At 39.6% G+C, this 18,475-nt stretch overlaps 2 protein-coding genes across 7 annotated transcripts in view; one reads left to right on the forward strand and one right to left on the reverse strand.

Moving 5' to 3' along the window:
- col9a3 (collagen, type IX, alpha 3) overlaps nt 1–2,942 on the forward strand; it is a 15,203-nt gene extending 12,261 nt beyond the window's left edge. The window contains exons 28-32 of the mRNA XM_061904552.1: nt 109–255; nt 340–394; nt 469–651; nt 742–819; nt 2,057–2,942. Of these exons, the coding sequence (XP_061760536.1) occupies nt 109–255; nt 340–394; nt 469–651; nt 742–819; nt 2,057–2,241 (648 nt within the window). The 3' untranslated portion in view covers nt 2,242–2,942. The remainder of the gene's footprint in view (nt 1–108; nt 256–339; nt 395–468; nt 652–741; nt 820–2,056) is intronic.
- On the reverse strand, nt 2,772–16,987 carry LOC133555087 (transcription factor-like 5 protein). 6 transcript variants are annotated; one of them, XR_009807272.1, is made up of 5 exons: nt 16,056–16,360; nt 11,939–12,026; nt 11,774–11,862; nt 11,540–11,702; nt 2,772–3,710 (listed from the first exon to the last, which is right to left on the reverse strand). XR_009807272.1 is itself a non-coding variant. In XM_061904557.1 (5 exons), exons 2-5 carry the CDS (start codon nt 11,850–11,852, stop codon nt 3,242–3,244), a joined length of 555 nt encoding a protein of 184 aa, XP_061760541.1. In that variant the 5' UTR covers nt 11,853–11,862; nt 16,306–16,342; the 3' UTR covers nt 2,777–3,241. The 6 variants fall into 6 exon arrangements, 5 of the variants coding, with proteins under 5 accessions (XP_061760541.1, XP_061760540.1, XP_061760542.1 ...); XM_061904557.1 differs by lacking the exon at nt 11,939–12,026 and having other exon boundaries at nt 2,777–3,412; nt 3,569–3,710; nt 16,306–16,342; XM_061904556.1 differs by lacking the exons at nt 11,939–12,026; nt 16,056–16,360 and adding an exon at nt 16,778–16,987 and having other exon boundaries at nt 2,778–3,412; nt 3,569–3,710.
- Nucleotides 16,988–18,475: the final 1,488 nt, after the last annotated feature.

Here is an 18,475-nt window from a genome sequence, read left to right on the forward strand (position 1 = left end):
TTGACAGCTTTCTCCAGGATTCTTATTTTGAGGATAAAAAGTTAAAGTGAATTTGTAGTGTCATCCTGGCAGAAATATAATCCGTCCATTTTTTCAAATTGGAAACAGTCAGGGAAACGAGGAGAAGTGGGACCTAAAGGTGTCTCTGGGCCACAAGGAGAGCTTGGGGCAAGAGGGCCCCCGGGAAAACCAGGATTAATGGGCTTCCAAGGAGAGCAAGGTCTTCCTGGCATTTCTGGAAAAACAGGTGTACCTGTAAGTGCTTTTATTTGGAAGTCTGAAGTGAAGGTTACCAAGATAAGAATAAAGATTTGTTTATAAATAAATTGTGTTTTTCAGGGTAAACTGACAAGTGAACAACACATCAGAGAGTTGTGTGGCTCAATGATCGATGGTGAAGATCCACATTCAACAATACATAGAAAGAAAGATGGAAACTAACCTTCTGTCGTCCTCCACTCATCCCAGATCAGATTGCGCAGCTGGCCGCTAATCTTCGCAGACCTCTGGCCCCAGGAATGGTGGGCAGACCCGGACCCGCTGGACCTCCAGGACAGCCGGGAGTAATTGGCTCCATTGGTCATCCAGGTGCTCGTGGACCTCCAGGATACAGAGGCCTGCCAGGAGAACTTGGAGATTCCGGTCCCAGAGGTATGACACTTCTGATCAATATTATCTACAAGTGAAAGCATGGATGTCAACTGCGACTTCAAGATTCAAAGTGTCTGGTCTGATAACAAGGTGACGTTGGGGAGCAGGGTGATAAGGGAACCATCGGCAAAGCAATTGAGGGTCCCGTTGGAGACCAAGGACACCAAGGTATGTGGCCTCATGTTCTCACTTGAATTTGTACTTTTTGACCGGACCACACTTTTCAATTCAATTCAAGACAAGACAAAGAGTTATCTTAAGCACTTTCCTCTTTAAAAGGAAACAATTGAAACCTACATCTGGCAAAACTTTGGGGAAACAGTAATTTGTCTAGGGAGTGTTTTCTAATGATACTGCCTAGTGAAGGCACTCGATACAGAACACTAGACCAGTGGTTCTCAAATGGGGGTACATGTACCCCTGGAGGTACTTGAAGGTATGCCAAGGGGTACGTGAGGTTTTTTTTTACATATTCTAAAAATAGCAACAATTCAAAAATCTTTTATAAATATATTTATTGAATAATGCTTCAACAAAATATGAATCTAGGTAAAAAAACTATGAAAAGAAATGCAACAATGCAATATTCAGTGTTGACAGCTATTTATGTTCCATAAATAATGATGTTAAAGATTTATTTTTTTGTGAAGAAATGTTTAGAATTAAGTTAATGAATCCAGATGGATCTCTATTACAATCCCCAAAGAAGGCACTTTAAGTTGATGATTACTTCTGTTTAGAAATCTTTATTTATAATTGAATATCTTGTTTATTTTTCAACAAGTTTTTAGTTATTTGTATATCTTTTTTTCCCAAATAGTTCAAGAAAGACCACTAGAAATGAGCAATATTTTGCACTGTTATACAATTTAATAAATCAGAAACTGATGACATAGTGCTGTATTTTACTTCTTTATCTCTTTTTTTTCAACCAAACCTGCTTTGCTCTGATTAGGGGGTACTTGAATTAAAAAAATGTTCATAGGGGGTACATCACTGAAAAAAGGTTGAGAACCACCGCACTAGACAAAGTACAGACCCCTGCCGGGCTCCATGGAACTGCCAAAAGTAGATTCTTGTCAGGTATCCAATTTGGCCAGTACTGTTTTGAGTGTTTTTTTTTTAAATTATCATCTGGATTTTTCAAACATGTATGACACATAGTGCCTGGTGCTTCATTTTGAGTTTAAAATAATTACCACACACCTAAATGTTGCTATCTATCCATCCATGTATGTATCTAGATATGAAGTTGTAAACCTCATTTTAGTGGCATTAGTGTTTAAGGAGTGGAATGGCACACTAGTTTTCACTCACATGCTGCCACCTACAGCACAGGAGTGTGCACTACACACCTCATGTTGGATGACAAACACTTGAATGAATGGCTATGTGCTGCCCACAGGTCTTCCAGGTGTCCCAGGAATTGTTAAAGATGGTCGGGATGGGTCACCAGGTGATCCAGGTGAGCCTGGTGAGCACGGCAGGGTAGGTAGGACTGGGCACCACGGACCCCCCGGAATCTGTGACACATCAGCCTGTCAGGGAGCGTCGGTTGCTGGGAAATCATCCAACCCCAAAAACCTTTAAACATTACTCCCTGCCACCTGTTGCCATCCACGCCAAAAACAACAGTTGAAAAAAGGAAGAGAAGGATGGAATAAAATCAAGAGCGATGGCAAAAATCGCCTCATTATTTAAATATGCATATCACAAGATGGAAGGAAAACATCAACAGGTGTGACATTTTTGAGAGGAAGAGAAGAACATCAAAGATGTGGTGTGACGAACAACAAGTGGGAGTTGACAACATCAAGGTGCATGCATAGGAAAAAGGCCAGGGAATTTCAGCATTCCACCCAGAACTTTCAGATTTCAAACAAATGGAAAAATGATTGATGATGAGTGCTTTGTGTATAAAAACCTTGTACATGTCCTTGCCCCCATTTTAATGACCACGGCCTACTTTGACAACCAGCGTGTACATGCAGCATGGCCCGTTGATGGGAATCCCAGGTGTTACCTCAGCATAGAAACTGTGTGTAAAGCAGGAGCAGTGGGCCTGTGTAACGCAGCAGTGTATGTTCTGTCAAAAATAAAAGACAAACAAGCAGGTAGCCAGAAAATATTTGTGTAGATGAATACAAACTGAAATATTTTGTATTTTTATTGTTTTAAAAGTTTTACAGTAGTTTGTTTATTTTTCAACAGTTGAATCTCAAAAATCAAATGCCAAATAAAACATGTGGGTGAAGAAATCTAGACACTGTAAAATAAATTCAATAACCTTGGGTGCAGTTATTTTTTTCAAAGTTGAGTTTTACCATGACCACATCCACTATGTGCTAGCGGTGCTGTAACTATTACATAAACCATTTAAATACTATTTATTATTTGTGGGTATCTGTTGTATGTACAGTAAGATGATACAGCGACATGTTGTAAGAAAGAACAAATAAAGCCACTTTTCAGGAAAATGTTACTGCTCTCTACATATGGACTGAACAGCCTGCGTTTTACAGTAACAGGAAATAGCAATCCAACTGGACGGAAAGCTTGCTAAGCCAATACTTCATTATGGAGTGAAAATTCACAGACATAACATGTTAAACTCCAGCAAACAAATATTTAACGTGTTAATTCTTTGACTAATATCACAATATTTGGAAGAAAAGTCATTTTTTGATAAGGGAAACACTGTATGATCCATCTGTTGTTTTACGCTTTCACCAAACGTTTTAATAGTAAACATCGGAAAACCCTGTAGAGTATTAGAAAATAGCAGTTAGCAACATAACTACACACTTTGTTGTACAAAGCTATAAGGACTTGACCAAATAAAGATATAGACAAGTTTCCAGATGAGAGAATAGCCAAATGTTCATCATTCTTCAATTAAATGATTAATGCGACTAACCGATGTCAAGTTGTCTCCATACAAGGTTTTGATGTATTTCAGGAAGGTACAGGTGCTCTGCAATGTGTTGACCGTGTCAGTGGCAGCTGTACACGACGGCACCAGAGTATTCAATTCATTACACAACGAACGGATCTTCTTCCTGCATGGCAGCACAGACAAAGCAGATGATTCTTACTGTACACTCATTATTCCTTAATAGTAAACAATGTTAACAGAGGACTAAATGAAGTTAGTCGAAATGCCCACAAGCAGAAACACAATATTCATGATATGATGTATGCTGAACAAATAGAAAATTCTAACAATTGTCAGTTTAAGGACAGAAAGATAAAAGCAGACAATTCATTGTTTTTAGACAATGAGAAAAAGCTGGAGTGAACTCCACTGCTCATTTGAGTATAATTCCAAAGTCTTTTGCATGAAGTGTTGTGTTCAATTCTCTATTTAGTTGAATTTTCAGTGGGGAACTACACAAAAATACTTATTTTCTGGGGCCTATTTTGTGTACTTTCTCTGTAGGAACTAAAAATACAACATAACAGAAGATAGCTTTGCAGGTTTTTAAGGGGAAGTGCACTTTTTTTTAGAATGTTGCCTATCATTCACAATCATTATGAAAGACATGTCGGATGGATATCTTTTTTTGCATTCTAAATAATAAATGTGATCAAAAGTTCGCTTACAATGGAGCCTATGGAAGCCACTCTGTTCTGCCTATCAAGCCCTTAAGAAAATTATCTCTATTGAGGTTTTTTATATATGTAAGTATATTGTTCGAAATAAACTTAAACCAAAAACCGTGTTTTACAGTAATGGGCACATTTATAACATTTAATATTTACGTAGTTTGATCATACATTAATTTAAAAAACGCATCACAATGTCAGATTTTTATTTTTTTTTCTTCATTTCTGTTTATTACTCACTGCAGACTGCATGAGAGCCAATAAACTAAATAAGACATCACTTACTGTGTAAGGTCTGCTGTCATTAGGATGCAGACTACTGAGGTGTTTATATATTCCCATACGAGGGAGGCATCTTTTTCGGTTGGTTCTAGCCATATTTCCGAGTCCTAAATGGCTGTCAAAGTGTACCAACTTGTCAGAATACCTACTCACACTTCTTCTGTCCAGGTGAGGTAATTTGTGATCTACAATAAACTTACAGAAGCGAGGAAGCAGCATACCACTTGATGATGTAAACATAGTGACACATGGTAGTCTGCGTTAGCGTTTATAATAACAATATCACTAATACTTGGTTAATATTCAAGTCACGAAATGTAAAATGGAGTATTGTTGGCGCTTTTTGAATGGTTATTTATTGCAATTTAAGGACGAAATGGAGGACTTCTCATTGGTTGCGCTGTAAGCAGACTTTTATTTATGTTTAACATTTAGAGCATTAAAAAAAAAATCTGTTGTCATGTCTTCCTTAATGATTGTGAGCGATAGGCAAAATTCCCCAAAAAGTGCAGTTCCCTTTTACGAACATTGTTTTCAATACTTTTACGAACATTGTTTTCAATACTTTTGCACAACTGTGAAGTCTTCTGCCCAGAAGGTGTGTGCAAAACTATAAAATTCAGTGGCTCGCCGTGCGTTTCCCACCTAGGCCTTCAGTGATGTCCGACATCAATGATTACCTCTTAAAACACAATCATTTATGTCACAACATGACCATTGCTGGAGAAATTCTATACATGAACACATTTGTGCCATACTGTGCATTGAACAACATCAACAGTGTACAAAACGGGTTATTTAAAAATAGATGAAAATGCATCAAAAATCAAAACATATCTTATGTGGTACTGTCAAAATAAAAATAGCAAAAAACATTTAAAAAAGTGAAAAAATAAAATATTTGACCTCACTAATCCATTCGACGCTTTATAAGCCAGTGGTACTCGACGTACACGACAGCGTGGCGCAGTGGAAGAGTGGCCGTGCGCAACCCGAGGGTCCCTGGTTCAATCCCCACCTAGTACCAAACTCGTCACGTCCATTGTGTCCTTGAGCAAGACACTTCACCCTTGCTCCTGATGGGTGCTGGTTAGCGCCTTGCATGGCAGCTCCCTCCATCAGTGTGTGAATGTGTGTGTGAACGGGTAAATGTGGAAGTAGTGTCAAAGCGCTTTGAGTACCTTGAAGGTAGAAAAGCGCTATTCAAGTACAACTCATTTATCATTTATACTCCACGTCGTTGGCTTATTCGAGTGGAAATGGCGAACATTTCTTCGGCAGAAGAGCTGAGCTAGCTTCCGGTGTTGGCCGACATAGTCTCACAAGATGTAGTTTCTCTTTAAATGTCAACGTTTTGTTCTCCTTCTCCACGCAACAGCGTGGGGAAAAGTCGGGAGAGTTGGCCGTGCCAGCAGTCCGAGGGTTACTGGTTCAATCAGCACCTTATACCATTCTAGTCACGTCCGTTGTGTCCTTGAGCAAGACACTTCACCCTTGCTCCTGATGGGACCTGGTTAGCGCCTTGCATGGCAGCTCCCTCCATCAGTGTGTGAATGTGTGTGTGAATGGGTGAATGTGGCAATAGTGTCAAAGCGCTTTGAGTTACTGGAAAAAAAAGGTAAAAAAGCGCTATACAAGTACAACCCATTTAGCATTTGTAAATGGATACTCACTTTGGAATTACAAGTGATCCCAATCACTGTCTCGTTAATATCTTGTCATCTGATTGGCTATCGCAACTGTCTCTCAATTCTATGTGTTCTCAAATTCATCCGCTAACAGTCCCGGTAAGTATCCAATCACAGGACGCGGAGATGTCACGTTCAGCGTGAGGCCATCTAGAAGTCCTTACTGACAACAACTCGCAATCTGATTAGCTAGTGCAATTGTCTATCAACTGTATGTCCTCGTTCACTGACAGTGCACAGACGCCTGCATTGTTGATTCTGAAGGCTTGTGGAAGATTTGGTACAGCATGGCAACATAAGCTGAATTCTGAATGGATAAAAACTTTATAAACTAAAAACAACAGTGATGGAAGCAGCATAATATGACATGAAGATAATATGAATACTTTTAGATATTTAGGGAAAGTAAATAAAAACAAATATTTTACCTTTAATTATGATCATGATTTCTGGTTATATTAGGCCAGCACACCACTGATATAACCCACCAATCTACTATTAGTGGGTGCGGGTGATCTTCTAAGACTGTCTACGATTTGCAACTTAACGGCAAAAAAAACGGAAATGCTGATTATCGGTCCTGCTAGACACCGACCTCTATTTAATAATACAACTTTAACATTTGACAACCAAATAATAAAACAAGGTGACTCGGTAAAAAATCTAGGTATTATCTTCAACCCAACTCTCTCCTTTGAGTCACACATTAAAAGCGTTACTAAAACGGCCTTCTTTCATCTCCGTAATATCGCTAAAATTCGCTCCATTTTGTCCGCTAAAGACGCCGAGATCATTATCCATGCGTTTGTTACGTCTCGTCTCGATTACTGTAACGTATTATTTTCGGGTCTCCCCATGTCTAGCATTAAAAGATTACAGTTGGTACGAAATGCAGCTGCTAGACTTTTGACAAGAACAAGAAAGTTTGAGCATATTACGCCTGTACTGGCTCACCTGCACTGGCTTCCTGTGCACTTAAGATGTGACTTTAAGGTTTTACTACTTACGTATAAAATACTACACGGTCTAGCTCCAGCCTATCTTGCTGATTGTATTGTACCATGTGTCCCGGCAAGAAATCTGCGTTCAAAAGACTCCGGCTTATTAGTGATTCCTAGAGCCCAAAAAAAGTCTGCGGGCTATAGAGCGTTTTCCGTTCGGGCTCCAGTACTCTGGAATGCCCTCCCGGTAACAGTTCGAGATGCTACCTCAGTAGAAGCATTTAAGTCTCACCTTAAAACTCATCTGTATACTCTAGCCTTTAAATGGACCTCCTTTTTAGACCAGTTGATCTGCCGCTTCTTTTCTTTCTCCTATGTCCCCCCCTCCCTTGTGGAGGGGGTCCGGTCCGATGACCATGGATGAAGTACTGGCTGTCCAGAGTCGAGACCCAGGATGGACCGCTCGTCGGGACCCAGGATGGACCGCTTGCCTGTTTCGATTGGGGACATCTCTACGCTGCTGATCCGCCTCCGCTTGAGATGGTCTCCTGTGGACGGGACTCTCGCTGCTGTCTTGGATCCGCTTTGAACTGAACTCTCGCGGCTGTGTTGGAGCCACTATGGATTGAACTTTCACAGTATCATGTTAGACCCGCTCGACATCCATTGCTTTCGGTCCCCTAGAGGGGGGGGGGGGTTGCCCACATCTGAGGTCCTCTCCAAGGTTTCTCATAGTCAGCATTGTCACTGTCATCCCACTGGATGTGAATTCTCCCTGCCCACTGGGTGTGAGTTTTCCTTGCCCTTTTGTGGGTTCTTCCGAGGATGTTGTAGTCGTAATGATTTGTGCAGTCCTTTGAGACATTTGTGATTTGGGGCTATATAAATAAACATTGATTGATTGATTGAATAACAAGTGTAAAAGTGGCGCAGCCCGCCCTTTTAAAATTTGGATTTTGCATGTGGAGACACTCATTTCCCTCCACATTTATGACATCAAGTATGGTGTTCTGTTGTGTTGCTGAACAAACAGCACACACAGATAATCAGTACCACCCAGAGGTAGGAAAAAGGATCGGTGCATCACAATTAGAACGTGGGCAATTCATGAATCGATGGACAAATGGCCAAACATTGATTATTTTCATGTATTAAATAAAGTAATACAATAATGCTAATGTTCTACAAATACCGCCTATAATGTTAGCGGTATTACCTGTTAAATTGAAACAAATGCCTTCTCATTCAGATGAGCAAGAGGAGACATTCTGACTGGTTTGGAGGCGGCCAGTAATGACTCCAGTTCACGCCAGCCGCAAGTTTTCGCTACGGCAGGGAAGAGTACCACTGGGCCGGCAACGACTGGTATCAACGAGCAGGGACTAAGTTTGTGGTCACAAGCTTGCAACAATTTGCCACACAGATGCATTTTTTTTCGGCAGGTGAATGTTCAATTGTAGTTGCGTGTTTTTCCTTCAACATTTTCACTCATATTATACAGGGTGGAGAACATATAAAATTAGAATATCATGTAAAAGTTCATTTATGTCAGCAATTCAACTCGAATGAGTTATATGAACTCATTACATACAAAAGAAGATATGTCAGGCCTATTTATTATAATTTTGTTGACAATGGCTTGGGCAGCACGGTGGATGAGGGGTTAGTGCGTCTGACTCACAACACAAAGGTCTTGAGTAGTCAGGGTTCAATCCTGGGCTCAGGATCTTTCTGTGAGTTTGCATGTCCTCCCCGTGACCGCCTGGGTTCCCTCCGGGTACTCCGGCTTCCTCCCACCTCCAAAGACATGCACCTGGGGATAGGTTGATTGGCAACACTAAATTGGCCCTAGTGTGTGAATGTGAGTGTGAATGTTGTCTGTCTGTGTTGGCTCTGCGATGAGGTGGCGACTTGTCCAGGGTGTACACCGCCTTCCGCCCTATTGTAGCTGAGATAGGCACCAGCGTACCCCGGAATAATCGGTAGAAAATGGATGGATGACCACATATTTTCTGAAATTTTCAATTCGAGGTTTTTTTGAACTGTAAACCATAATCATCCAAATTATATCAAAAGACGGCTTGTAATTTCTTGTGTTGCATATTATGAGCCTATGCCATTACATTATTTTCATCCTGTAAATCTAAACAAACCTTTGCACAGTATATTGCCCAGTATATTTTATAGTCAAACAAAATGTTCCATTCTTGTGCAATTTCCACATATTTTAATTTAAATTCTACAGAATTATTTATTTATTTATTTTGAAAATAGTTTTCTAAGCTATGTGCCTTTTAAGACTTCATTGGTAGTTTTGTAAGAGATCATGTGAGCTCTTAACAAAACAAAATTTATGTTGATCCACCTTTTTGTTATCTTTTCATCCAAATAATCTATAAGAGAACCGATAAAGAACCGAATCGTTAAGCAGAATCAGAACTGGAAAAATCTTAGCAATTCCCATCCCTAATTACAGCAGGGTTGTAAGTTAAGGGATGTAAGTTAGCGCTTATAATAACAATAGAATAACAATAATTATTGGTTAAGGTCACAAAATTTAAATGGGGTATTGATTGTTGGCGCTTTTTGGGTGGTTATTTATTGGGGTTTATGGCTGGAAAAGACACAATAGACACAATGACATCATAACTCCCATTGGCTCCATTGTAAGCTGACTTTTATTCACATTTGTTTACGAGTAAGAATGAAAAAAAAAACATCTGTGTTCTTGTCTCTCATAAGGATTGTGAATTATAGGCAAAGTTCCCCTTTAAGAGTTAAGCTTTTAGAGTGTAAAACGTGTTGTAATCCACACAAACCTTCAGTAGATCAGACCCTTTTTGCGTATGTCTGACTTGTAAGCTATTATGTGCTCAGCTGTTGTGTAGCTGCTAGCTTTTAGTAGTCTAGCCCTACAGCATTAAGGCTACCTTTTTGAAATGACTTGACTAAAATACAGCGATACAAGATCAAACTTCACACAAGTAAACACGCTGCAGGGTCGTCTCTAAGCAAGTCTATATAATTCCATGCAGGACTTGTTTTTTTTTGCTGATACTGAACAGATATCAGTATTGGATCTGGACACCCCTAATGAGCTTGAAAGAGTCAGTATGATTATGTAATGCATTTGGAAAGCCACCCTTTAGCCAGCCAAAACAAATAACTCGACCGGACAAATTTGGTCCCCGGAGCCCCAATTGGGGCACACCAGATTCAGAGTCTCAGATTAGACCAGTGGTTCTCAAACTTTTTTTGTCATCCCCCACTTTTGACAGGGGGAGTTTTCAAGCCCCACCTGCCCCCATCGCCCCAACAGAACGCTAATGCCAAGCTTAACATTTTCAAATTTATTGGACATCAAGTAACATTCAAGTTGTATACATTCAAGTTGTATACATTCAAACTCAATAACATAAAACAACATCAAGTTCAATAATAAATAAAATAACTGTGCAGCTTTGGTATAACTTGCATCAAGTTCAATAATAAATAGAATAACTACTCTGACAGTTTTCTTTGAAAGAAATCAAGTGTGTTATTGATGTGATTGGGGTGTGTGGTCGCGAGGTGTCTCTTTATTTTGTTGGGTCTCATGCTGTCTGCTGCTAGCGGTTTTAGACACAGAACACACAGGGGTCTCTCCTCTGCCCCCACCACCACTGCCATGAATCCAAGAGCAAGATACCCTTCATCATATTTTCTTTTCGGTTGGCTTTTTGGTTGATTAAGCCCGTCAGATTTTTGTTTCTCTGCAGGCGCTGGCTCTGGCTCTGGCTCGACGACCTTTGAGGTGCGAGTCACAAATGTATCCATTTTGTGTAATTGTGGTCCACACATTAGCCTGCTACCCATCCGCGTGAAAGATTGTTCCGCTTAGCCCCGCCCCCATTAGTTACTGTTGCTATGTCTGTCAAACTTTCGCTCCTACCTAGAAATTTAAAGCCTAGAGGAAAAATAAGTAATTTACATTTATTTATAGAACGGATTTCACAGACAGAATCACAAAGTGATTTACAGTGTGTATAGAAAATGAAAGCATAGTAAAAAAAAATCTAAGAATATAATATAAAAAAAAAAATGTAAGTGAAATTTCTTCCCGTTCCTCGCGCCCCACCTGTCATGTCTCTATTCACCCACCAGTGGGGCCCGCCCCACACTTTGAGAAACGCTGGATTAGACTAACATGCATGTTTTTGGATTGGTGAGAACATGCAGGCTCCACCCAAAGTGGGCCAAACCTTACTAAGCATACTGTCACCATGCTGCCAGAACAAAAAGATTCATCTTTGAGAGATTAAAAAAACTAACGTAGTAGTCAAACATCACAGAAGGGATTATTTAGAAACGATATTATTGTTTGGCACTAACCTGCGCAGCCTTTCATTGCTGTTGTGTCGTTCTCGTCTTTCTAGTCGCCCGCCTGGTGACTGAACAGACCGTCTGCCAGCTGTTTTACTTGTAGTTCTTCCTGACGCGGTAGCTTCTTGAGGATGGCAGTCATACGTCCCCCAGGCAGCACATGCTAGATCCTCTGTGATGAAGCACACGAATGAAAATGGCATCGATTATTGAGACGAGAATGAACTGAAAAAAACTTCTCACCTTGTGGCTTTTGGAAGATGGCAGAGTGAGAATTTTGAACGACTGACTCTGGGCAGCAATTTGATGAAAAACAAAACATGGCTCCTCACCTGCGTACAGACCATACAAATATATTTACAATTCAAAAACTCCTGCAAGTTGTTGTGTGAGCAAGAAGTCGGATACACTCTCTCCGTCACTCGAGGTCATCCACTGCCGCATCGGAGAAAACAAGACTTTCTCCTCAGATGTTTGCTGCTTCAGTGTCACCGCACTGCAACAGGCACATTTAATTAAAAAAATATGAATAATCTTTATTCATGGTCATAATCAATCCAATCCAATCCACTTTATTTATATAGCACATTTAAACAACAATAACGTTTCCAAAGTGCTGCACAGCCATGTTAAAAACAATTGTAAAAAAAAAATACAAAAAAATAATAATAAATAAAATAAAATTTAAAAAGTATATATATATATATATATATATATATATTATGCTCCACCAATGACTGAATAAAAACAAAAAATAAATAAATATAAAACCAATAAAATAATATAAAAACAAATATGATTAAAAACTATTTTAAAGGGTAAAATCAATTAAAACAGTAAAATAGAAATCAAATTGTATAAAAAACACGGAGGACAACAGAGAACAGAGGACCACACAACTCACGTAGTGTTAAAAGCCAAAGAATAAAAGTGGGTCTTAAGACGAGACTTAAAACACTCCACTGTGGAAGCAGTTTGAACATGGAGCGGCAGAGTGTTCCAGAGCTTAGGGCCGACCACAGAGAAGGCCCTGTCTCCCCTGGTCTTAAGTCTGGTCTTGGGCACCACGAGCTAGAACTGGCTCTCGGACCTCAGAGCGCGCGCAGGAATGTAAATTTGGATAAGGTCCGAGATATATTGAGGTGCCAGTCCATGTAAAGATTTAAAAACAAACAGCAATGTTTTAAAATCAATTCTAAAATGAACAGGGAGCCAGTGCAAACTCTGAAGAATTGGGTAAATATCGAGGCCTACTTGTTAGAAGCTACAGGGGTGTCACCAAACACGGCGTTAAACTCTTTCTCCAGGCAAACCCCAACCGATGATCTGGGCGGCCTCAGGAAACGTTTGCAGCTTGCGAAGTATTCCGTTGCCTTGGCGTTTCCCATCAGAACAAACATCGCCTCGCCATCGTTACCTGGCATCTTCTCTCCTGTCAACATCGTCTGGCACCCAGGATCATTCACACTGGTGATGAAGGATGCTGGAGTACATTTGTTCTCCGCAATGTATTTCGGACACTTTGATGTGCGTACTGCACTTCTTCTTGGACAAGGTTGTGAAGTTGGACGTGTTCCTCCGCAGTCAGGTGGTGCTCAGTCATCTCAGCCTCCTCCAACTGCCTTGAACTCCCACTTTGCTTTCAAATCTCAACAGTCTTCATTGTTTTGTCAGAGGATTTAAAAAATGGCATCTTTCACTAATCTAGAGAAGATAAAAGTTATTTAGAGCAGTGGTTCTCAACCTTTTTTCAGTGAAGTACCCCCTGTGAGCATTTTTTTAATTTAAGTACCACCTAATCAGAGCAAAGCATTTTTGGTTGAAATAAAAGTGATAAAGAAGTAAAATACAGCACTATGTCATACGTTTCTGATCTATTAAATTGTATAACAGTGCAAAATATTCCCCATTTGTAGTGGTCTTTCTTGAACTATGTGGAAAAAAGGATATAAAAACGACTAAAAACTTGTTGAAAAATAAACAAGTGATTCAATTATAAATAAAGATTTCCACACATAGAAGTAATCATCAACTTAAAATGCCCTCTTTGGGGATTGTAATAAAGACCCATCTGGATTCATGAACTTCATCCTAAACGTTTCTTCACAAAAAAAGAAATCTTGAAAGGCCTAATGAAACCCACTACTACTGACCACGCAGTCTGATAGTTTATATATCAATGATGAAATATTAACATTGCAACACATGCCAATACGGCCGGGTTAGTTTACTAAATTGCAATTTTAAATTTGGCGCTAAGTATCCTGTTAAAAACGTCGTGCGCGTGACGTCACGGATTGTAGCGGACATTTTGATCCAGCACGGATCACAGCTATAAGTGGTCGGCTTTAATCGCATAATTACACAGTATTCTGGACATCTGTGTTGCTGAATCTTTTGCAATCTGTCCAATGAATTATGGAAATGTCAAAGAAGAAAGATGTAGGTGGGAAGCGGTGAATTGTTTCCTTGTTTACATTCGGCTTTTACTGTAGAAATGAGCGGAGAGTTTGCGTCGTTCCTCCTGCAGCTGTGGACTCTCTTGCCTCCTCCCACCGGCCACCACGGACCGTCGGATGCTTACTCCGTGGAGTGAAAAAAAAAAAAGAAAAATCTCAGCCCGGCTGCCATGCCTCGTCGAGACAATGGCGGTCACCACACCCCTCCAACTTTCAGGTACGACTATATAATATAATCTCACTAAAACACTAGTAACACAATAAGCAGAGAAAGGATTTTCCAGAATTATCCTAGTAAATGTGTCTAATAACATCTGAATCGCTCCCACTGCCCTCATCTTTATTTATTTTTTTCTAGTCCTTCACTGTCACTTTCCTCATCCACGAATCTTTCATCCTCGCTCAAATTAATGTGGAAATCGTCGCTTTCTCGGTCCGAATCGCTCTCGCTGCTGGTGGCCATGATTGTAAACAATGTGAGGATGTGAGGAGCGCTCACAACCCCTGACGTCACGCGCACATCGTCTGCTACTTCCGGTACAGGCAGGGCTTTTTTATTAGCGACCAAAAGGTGCGAACTTTATCGTGGATGTTCTCTACTAAATCCTTTCAGCAAAAATATGGCAATATTGCGAAATGATCAAGTATGACACATAGAATGGACCTGCAATCCCCGTTTAAATAAGAAAATCTCATTTCAGTAGGCCTTTAACATCAATATTTATGGAACATGTCCACAAAAAAATCTAGCTGTCAACACTGAATATTGCATTGTTGCATTTCTTTTCACAATTTATGAACTTACATTCCTATTTTGTTGAAGTATTATTCAATAAATATATTTATAAAGGAATTTGAATTGTTGTGATTTTTAGAATATTTAAAAAAAAAAATCTCACGTACCCCTTGGCCAGTGTTTTTCAACCACTGTGCCGCAGCACACTAGTGTGCCGTGAGATACAGTCTGGTGTGCCGTGAAAGATTATGTATTTTCACCTATTTGGGTTAAAATATTTTTTGCAAACCAGTAATTATAGTCTGCAAATGATGTGTTGTTGTTGAGTGTCGTGCTGTCGAGAGCTCGGCAGTGACCGTGTAAATACTCTTCCGTATCAGTAGGTGACAGCCGGTAGCTAATTGCTTTGTAGATGTCGGGAACAGCGGGAGGCAGTGTGCAGGTAAAAAGGTGTTGAATGCTTAAACCAAAAATAAACAAAATACGAGTGCTCCTTAAGAAAAGGCATTGAAGCTTAGGCAAGGCTATGCAGAACGAAACTAAAACTGAACTGGCTACAAGTAAGCAAAAATTGAATGCTGGACGACAGCAAAGACTTACAGTGGAGCAAAGGCGGCGTCCACAATGTACATCCGAACATGACATGACAATCGACAATGTCCCCACAAAGAAGGATAAATACGACTGAAATATTCTTGATTGCTAAAACTAAGTAGATGCGGGAAATATCGCTCAAAGGAAGACATGAAACTGCTCCAGGAAAATACCACAAAAAAAAGAAAAAGCCAGCAAGATAGGAGCCAAGACAAGAACTAAAACACTACACACAGGAAAACTCAAAATAAGTCAGGGCGTGATGTGACAGGTGGTGACTGTACACCTACTTTGAGACAAGACCTATATTGCTTGGTTATGGTTTAAAGTCGAATCCAACAATTGCGACAACAACGTTTTACTGTCAACTGAGATTTGTTATTTAATGATTTCTGCTGGTGGTGTGCCTCCGAATTTTTTCAACGCAAAAAATGTGCCTTGGCTCAAAAAAGGTTGAAAAACACTGCCCTTGGCATACCTTCAAGTACCCCCAGGGGTACGTGTGCCCCCATGTAAGAACCACTGATTTAGAGCAGAAATCATCTTAAACAAGTCAAATGACAGCAACATTGTTGAGGCTGTAACATATTGAGCATCATTATAATTAGGCTACATGTCGATTATAATACATTAGTTAGCTATCATGCTAGCGGAGTTAAATTTAGCTCATTAAAAACGTTCCACATTTTGAAATACACTTATAATAATAAATCATCCGCTTTTAGTCCGAACTTACCTTTTCACACAGATGACCTGAGAGCATTTTAACACCGTAAATCTAATTTAGGTGACCAACGAATAAAAAAAGAATGCTGAGGAGTTGAACACCCAGTATGTCATTTATCTCCACTTCAAGTGACGTTGGCTCTTAATTCTGTACTAATTGTTATTGTTTTATGATGACTTAATGGAAGATATCCAAACAACGACTACTGTTATGGCCAAAAACAAACATTAAACATCGTTGTAAATCTGCCACTGATCACCTTTGCATCAATCTTTGTGACAAACACTGATTGTAACACCTGCTGTTAGTCTGATTAGAACGCTACTATAGTGCATTTTAAGACACGAAACAAATGTAATCAGTTTATATATACACTACAAACGATTGTAGGCTTGTTTATTTTATTATTTTTGATATTTTTATTTTATTTTTATAATGGCAAAAAATAAAGTTTCCTTGTAACACATTAAATTTAACAAATATTCACCAATAAGCTACTCTTAAAACACGTTGGCGTTTATTCGATTAAAATTCAATTAAATGAAATGCATCTTTCGCTGGATAAAACTACAGTATTCATTTTAGTTCGTTATTTAACTTTAGATCACATTACCTGTCTCTGGAAGGCTGGGTGGTATGTTGTCGCCCCCTTGTGGCAAACTATTGACAGTGCATATGGTTGTATACTGCAGTGACGTGTATCAACTGTAAATCATCCATCCATTTCCTACCGCTTATTCCCTTTGGGGTGGTGGTGGGCGCTGGTGCCTATCGCAGCTACAATCGGGCGGAAGGCGGGGTACACCCTGGACAAGTCGCCACCTCATCGCAGGGCCAACACGGATAGACAGACAACATTCACACTCACATTCACACACTAGGGCCAATTTAGTGTTGCCAATCAACCTATCCCCAGGTGCATGTCTTTGGAGGTGGGAGGAAGCCGGAGTACCCGCAGGGAACCCACACATTCACGGGGAGAACATGCAAACTCCACACAGAAAGGTCCCGAGCCCGGGATTGAACCCCAGACTACTCAGGACCTTTGAATTGTGAGGCAGACGCACTAAATTCTATTTGTGTTATACTTCTAGTCAGAGATTTGAGTACACTCATCATTTTAGACGATGAATGATTAATTTAAATCTTCATGTTTTAAGATAAAATAATTAGGTCATCATGGTCTTTTTTTATGTTATGTTAGAATTTTTTATTTTTCTTTGCACACACAAGGCCTATTTCTCTAAAATATTACTCATAAAACTGTCTAAATCTCTGTCAGTGAACACTCGATAGTGAGATAATCAGTACACCAAATAAAGTAAAATGTTCCAAATAAAGATGCTGATTAAATAGCATCAATATGGTACATGCTCAAAAATGTGCACTTTTTCTGTGTGGGGGTCTACAAATAATCTGATTAGCATTTGTTTCACGCAGTCTTTGGTATTGAGTTGATTTATTGGTATCTCATTAACTCAATAATTCCACAAAGTCGCTGGTCATTGTCATAAACTCAGCCAGACATCCAAAATATGGTCAAAAGGTGACGTGTCTGGTGAGGCTTGCAAATATTTTCAACTGTTTTTAAACGCCTTCCTGACAATGTAACATTGTCACTCACCTCTATAGTGACATACACTAGGAGTTATTTATTACTGCTCTTTTAGTTATTTAATCAACCCGTCAAGCTCTTTCAAGTGTATTTGATTTGTTTTGAAATTACATCCATCCATTGTCTACCGCTTGTCATTTTCAGGGTTGCAGGATTGCAGGAGCCTACCCCAGCTGCATTCAGGCGGATGGCGGGTTACACCCTGGACAAGTCGTTCGAAATGACAAAAAAGGTCAAATTGATTGACCGATGTTAGAACACAAAAAACAGTCAAAATACAAATGACAATATTACAAGTTGCTTCTCCTCTCTGTGTGTGTCTTACTCTGTTTGTCATGGCTCGCCATGGTGTAAAGCAGGGGTGTCAAACTCATTTTAGATGGGGGGCCACATGGAGAAAAATCTACTCCCAACCGAGCCAAACTGGTAAAATCACAGCACGCTAACTTAAAAACAAAGACAACTTCAGATTTCACAACAAAATTAGGCCTAATAATGTGTTAATTCCACAACTGCATATATCGGCATCGGTTGATATCGGAATCTGTAATTAAGAGTTGGACAATATCGTAATATCAGATATCGGCAAAAAAGCCATTATCGGACATCTCTAGTCGTTATTTATACTTTCTGAATAAATGATGTGATAATGTTCATCAGTCCATTATCAAGATAATAAAATATCAACATCAAATTACAGGATGTTATTTATGTAGTTTGCTAATTTCCCTTGACTGCTGCATTATACTTTGTTTGTTGGTTTTTTCCATCTGTAGCATCATCTACAACAGGGTTTGGCAACCTTTACCACTCA

The sequence above is a fragment of the Nerophis ophidion genome, linkage group LG06 (genome assembly GCF_033978795.1).
Source record: "Nerophis ophidion isolate RoL-2023_Sa linkage group LG06, RoL_Noph_v1.0, whole genome shotgun sequence".
NCBI classification, from domain to species: Eukaryota; Metazoa; Chordata; class Actinopteri; order Syngnathiformes; family Syngnathidae; genus Nerophis; species Nerophis ophidion.

Coding starts and splice junctions, on each gene's coding strand:
- LOC133555087 (XM_061904557.1), bottom strand. CDS start 11,852: ATGTTTTGTTTTTCATCAAATTGCTGCCCAGAGTCAGTCGTTCAAAAT. Junction 11,703..11,773: donor CATCTTCCAAAAGCCACAAG/GTGAGAAGTTTT, acceptor GCTTCATCACAG/AGGATCTAGCATGTGCTGCC. Junction 3,413..3,568: donor ATGGAGACAACTTGACATCG/GTTAGTCGCATT, acceptor AATACTCTACAG/GGTTTTCCGATGTTTACTAT.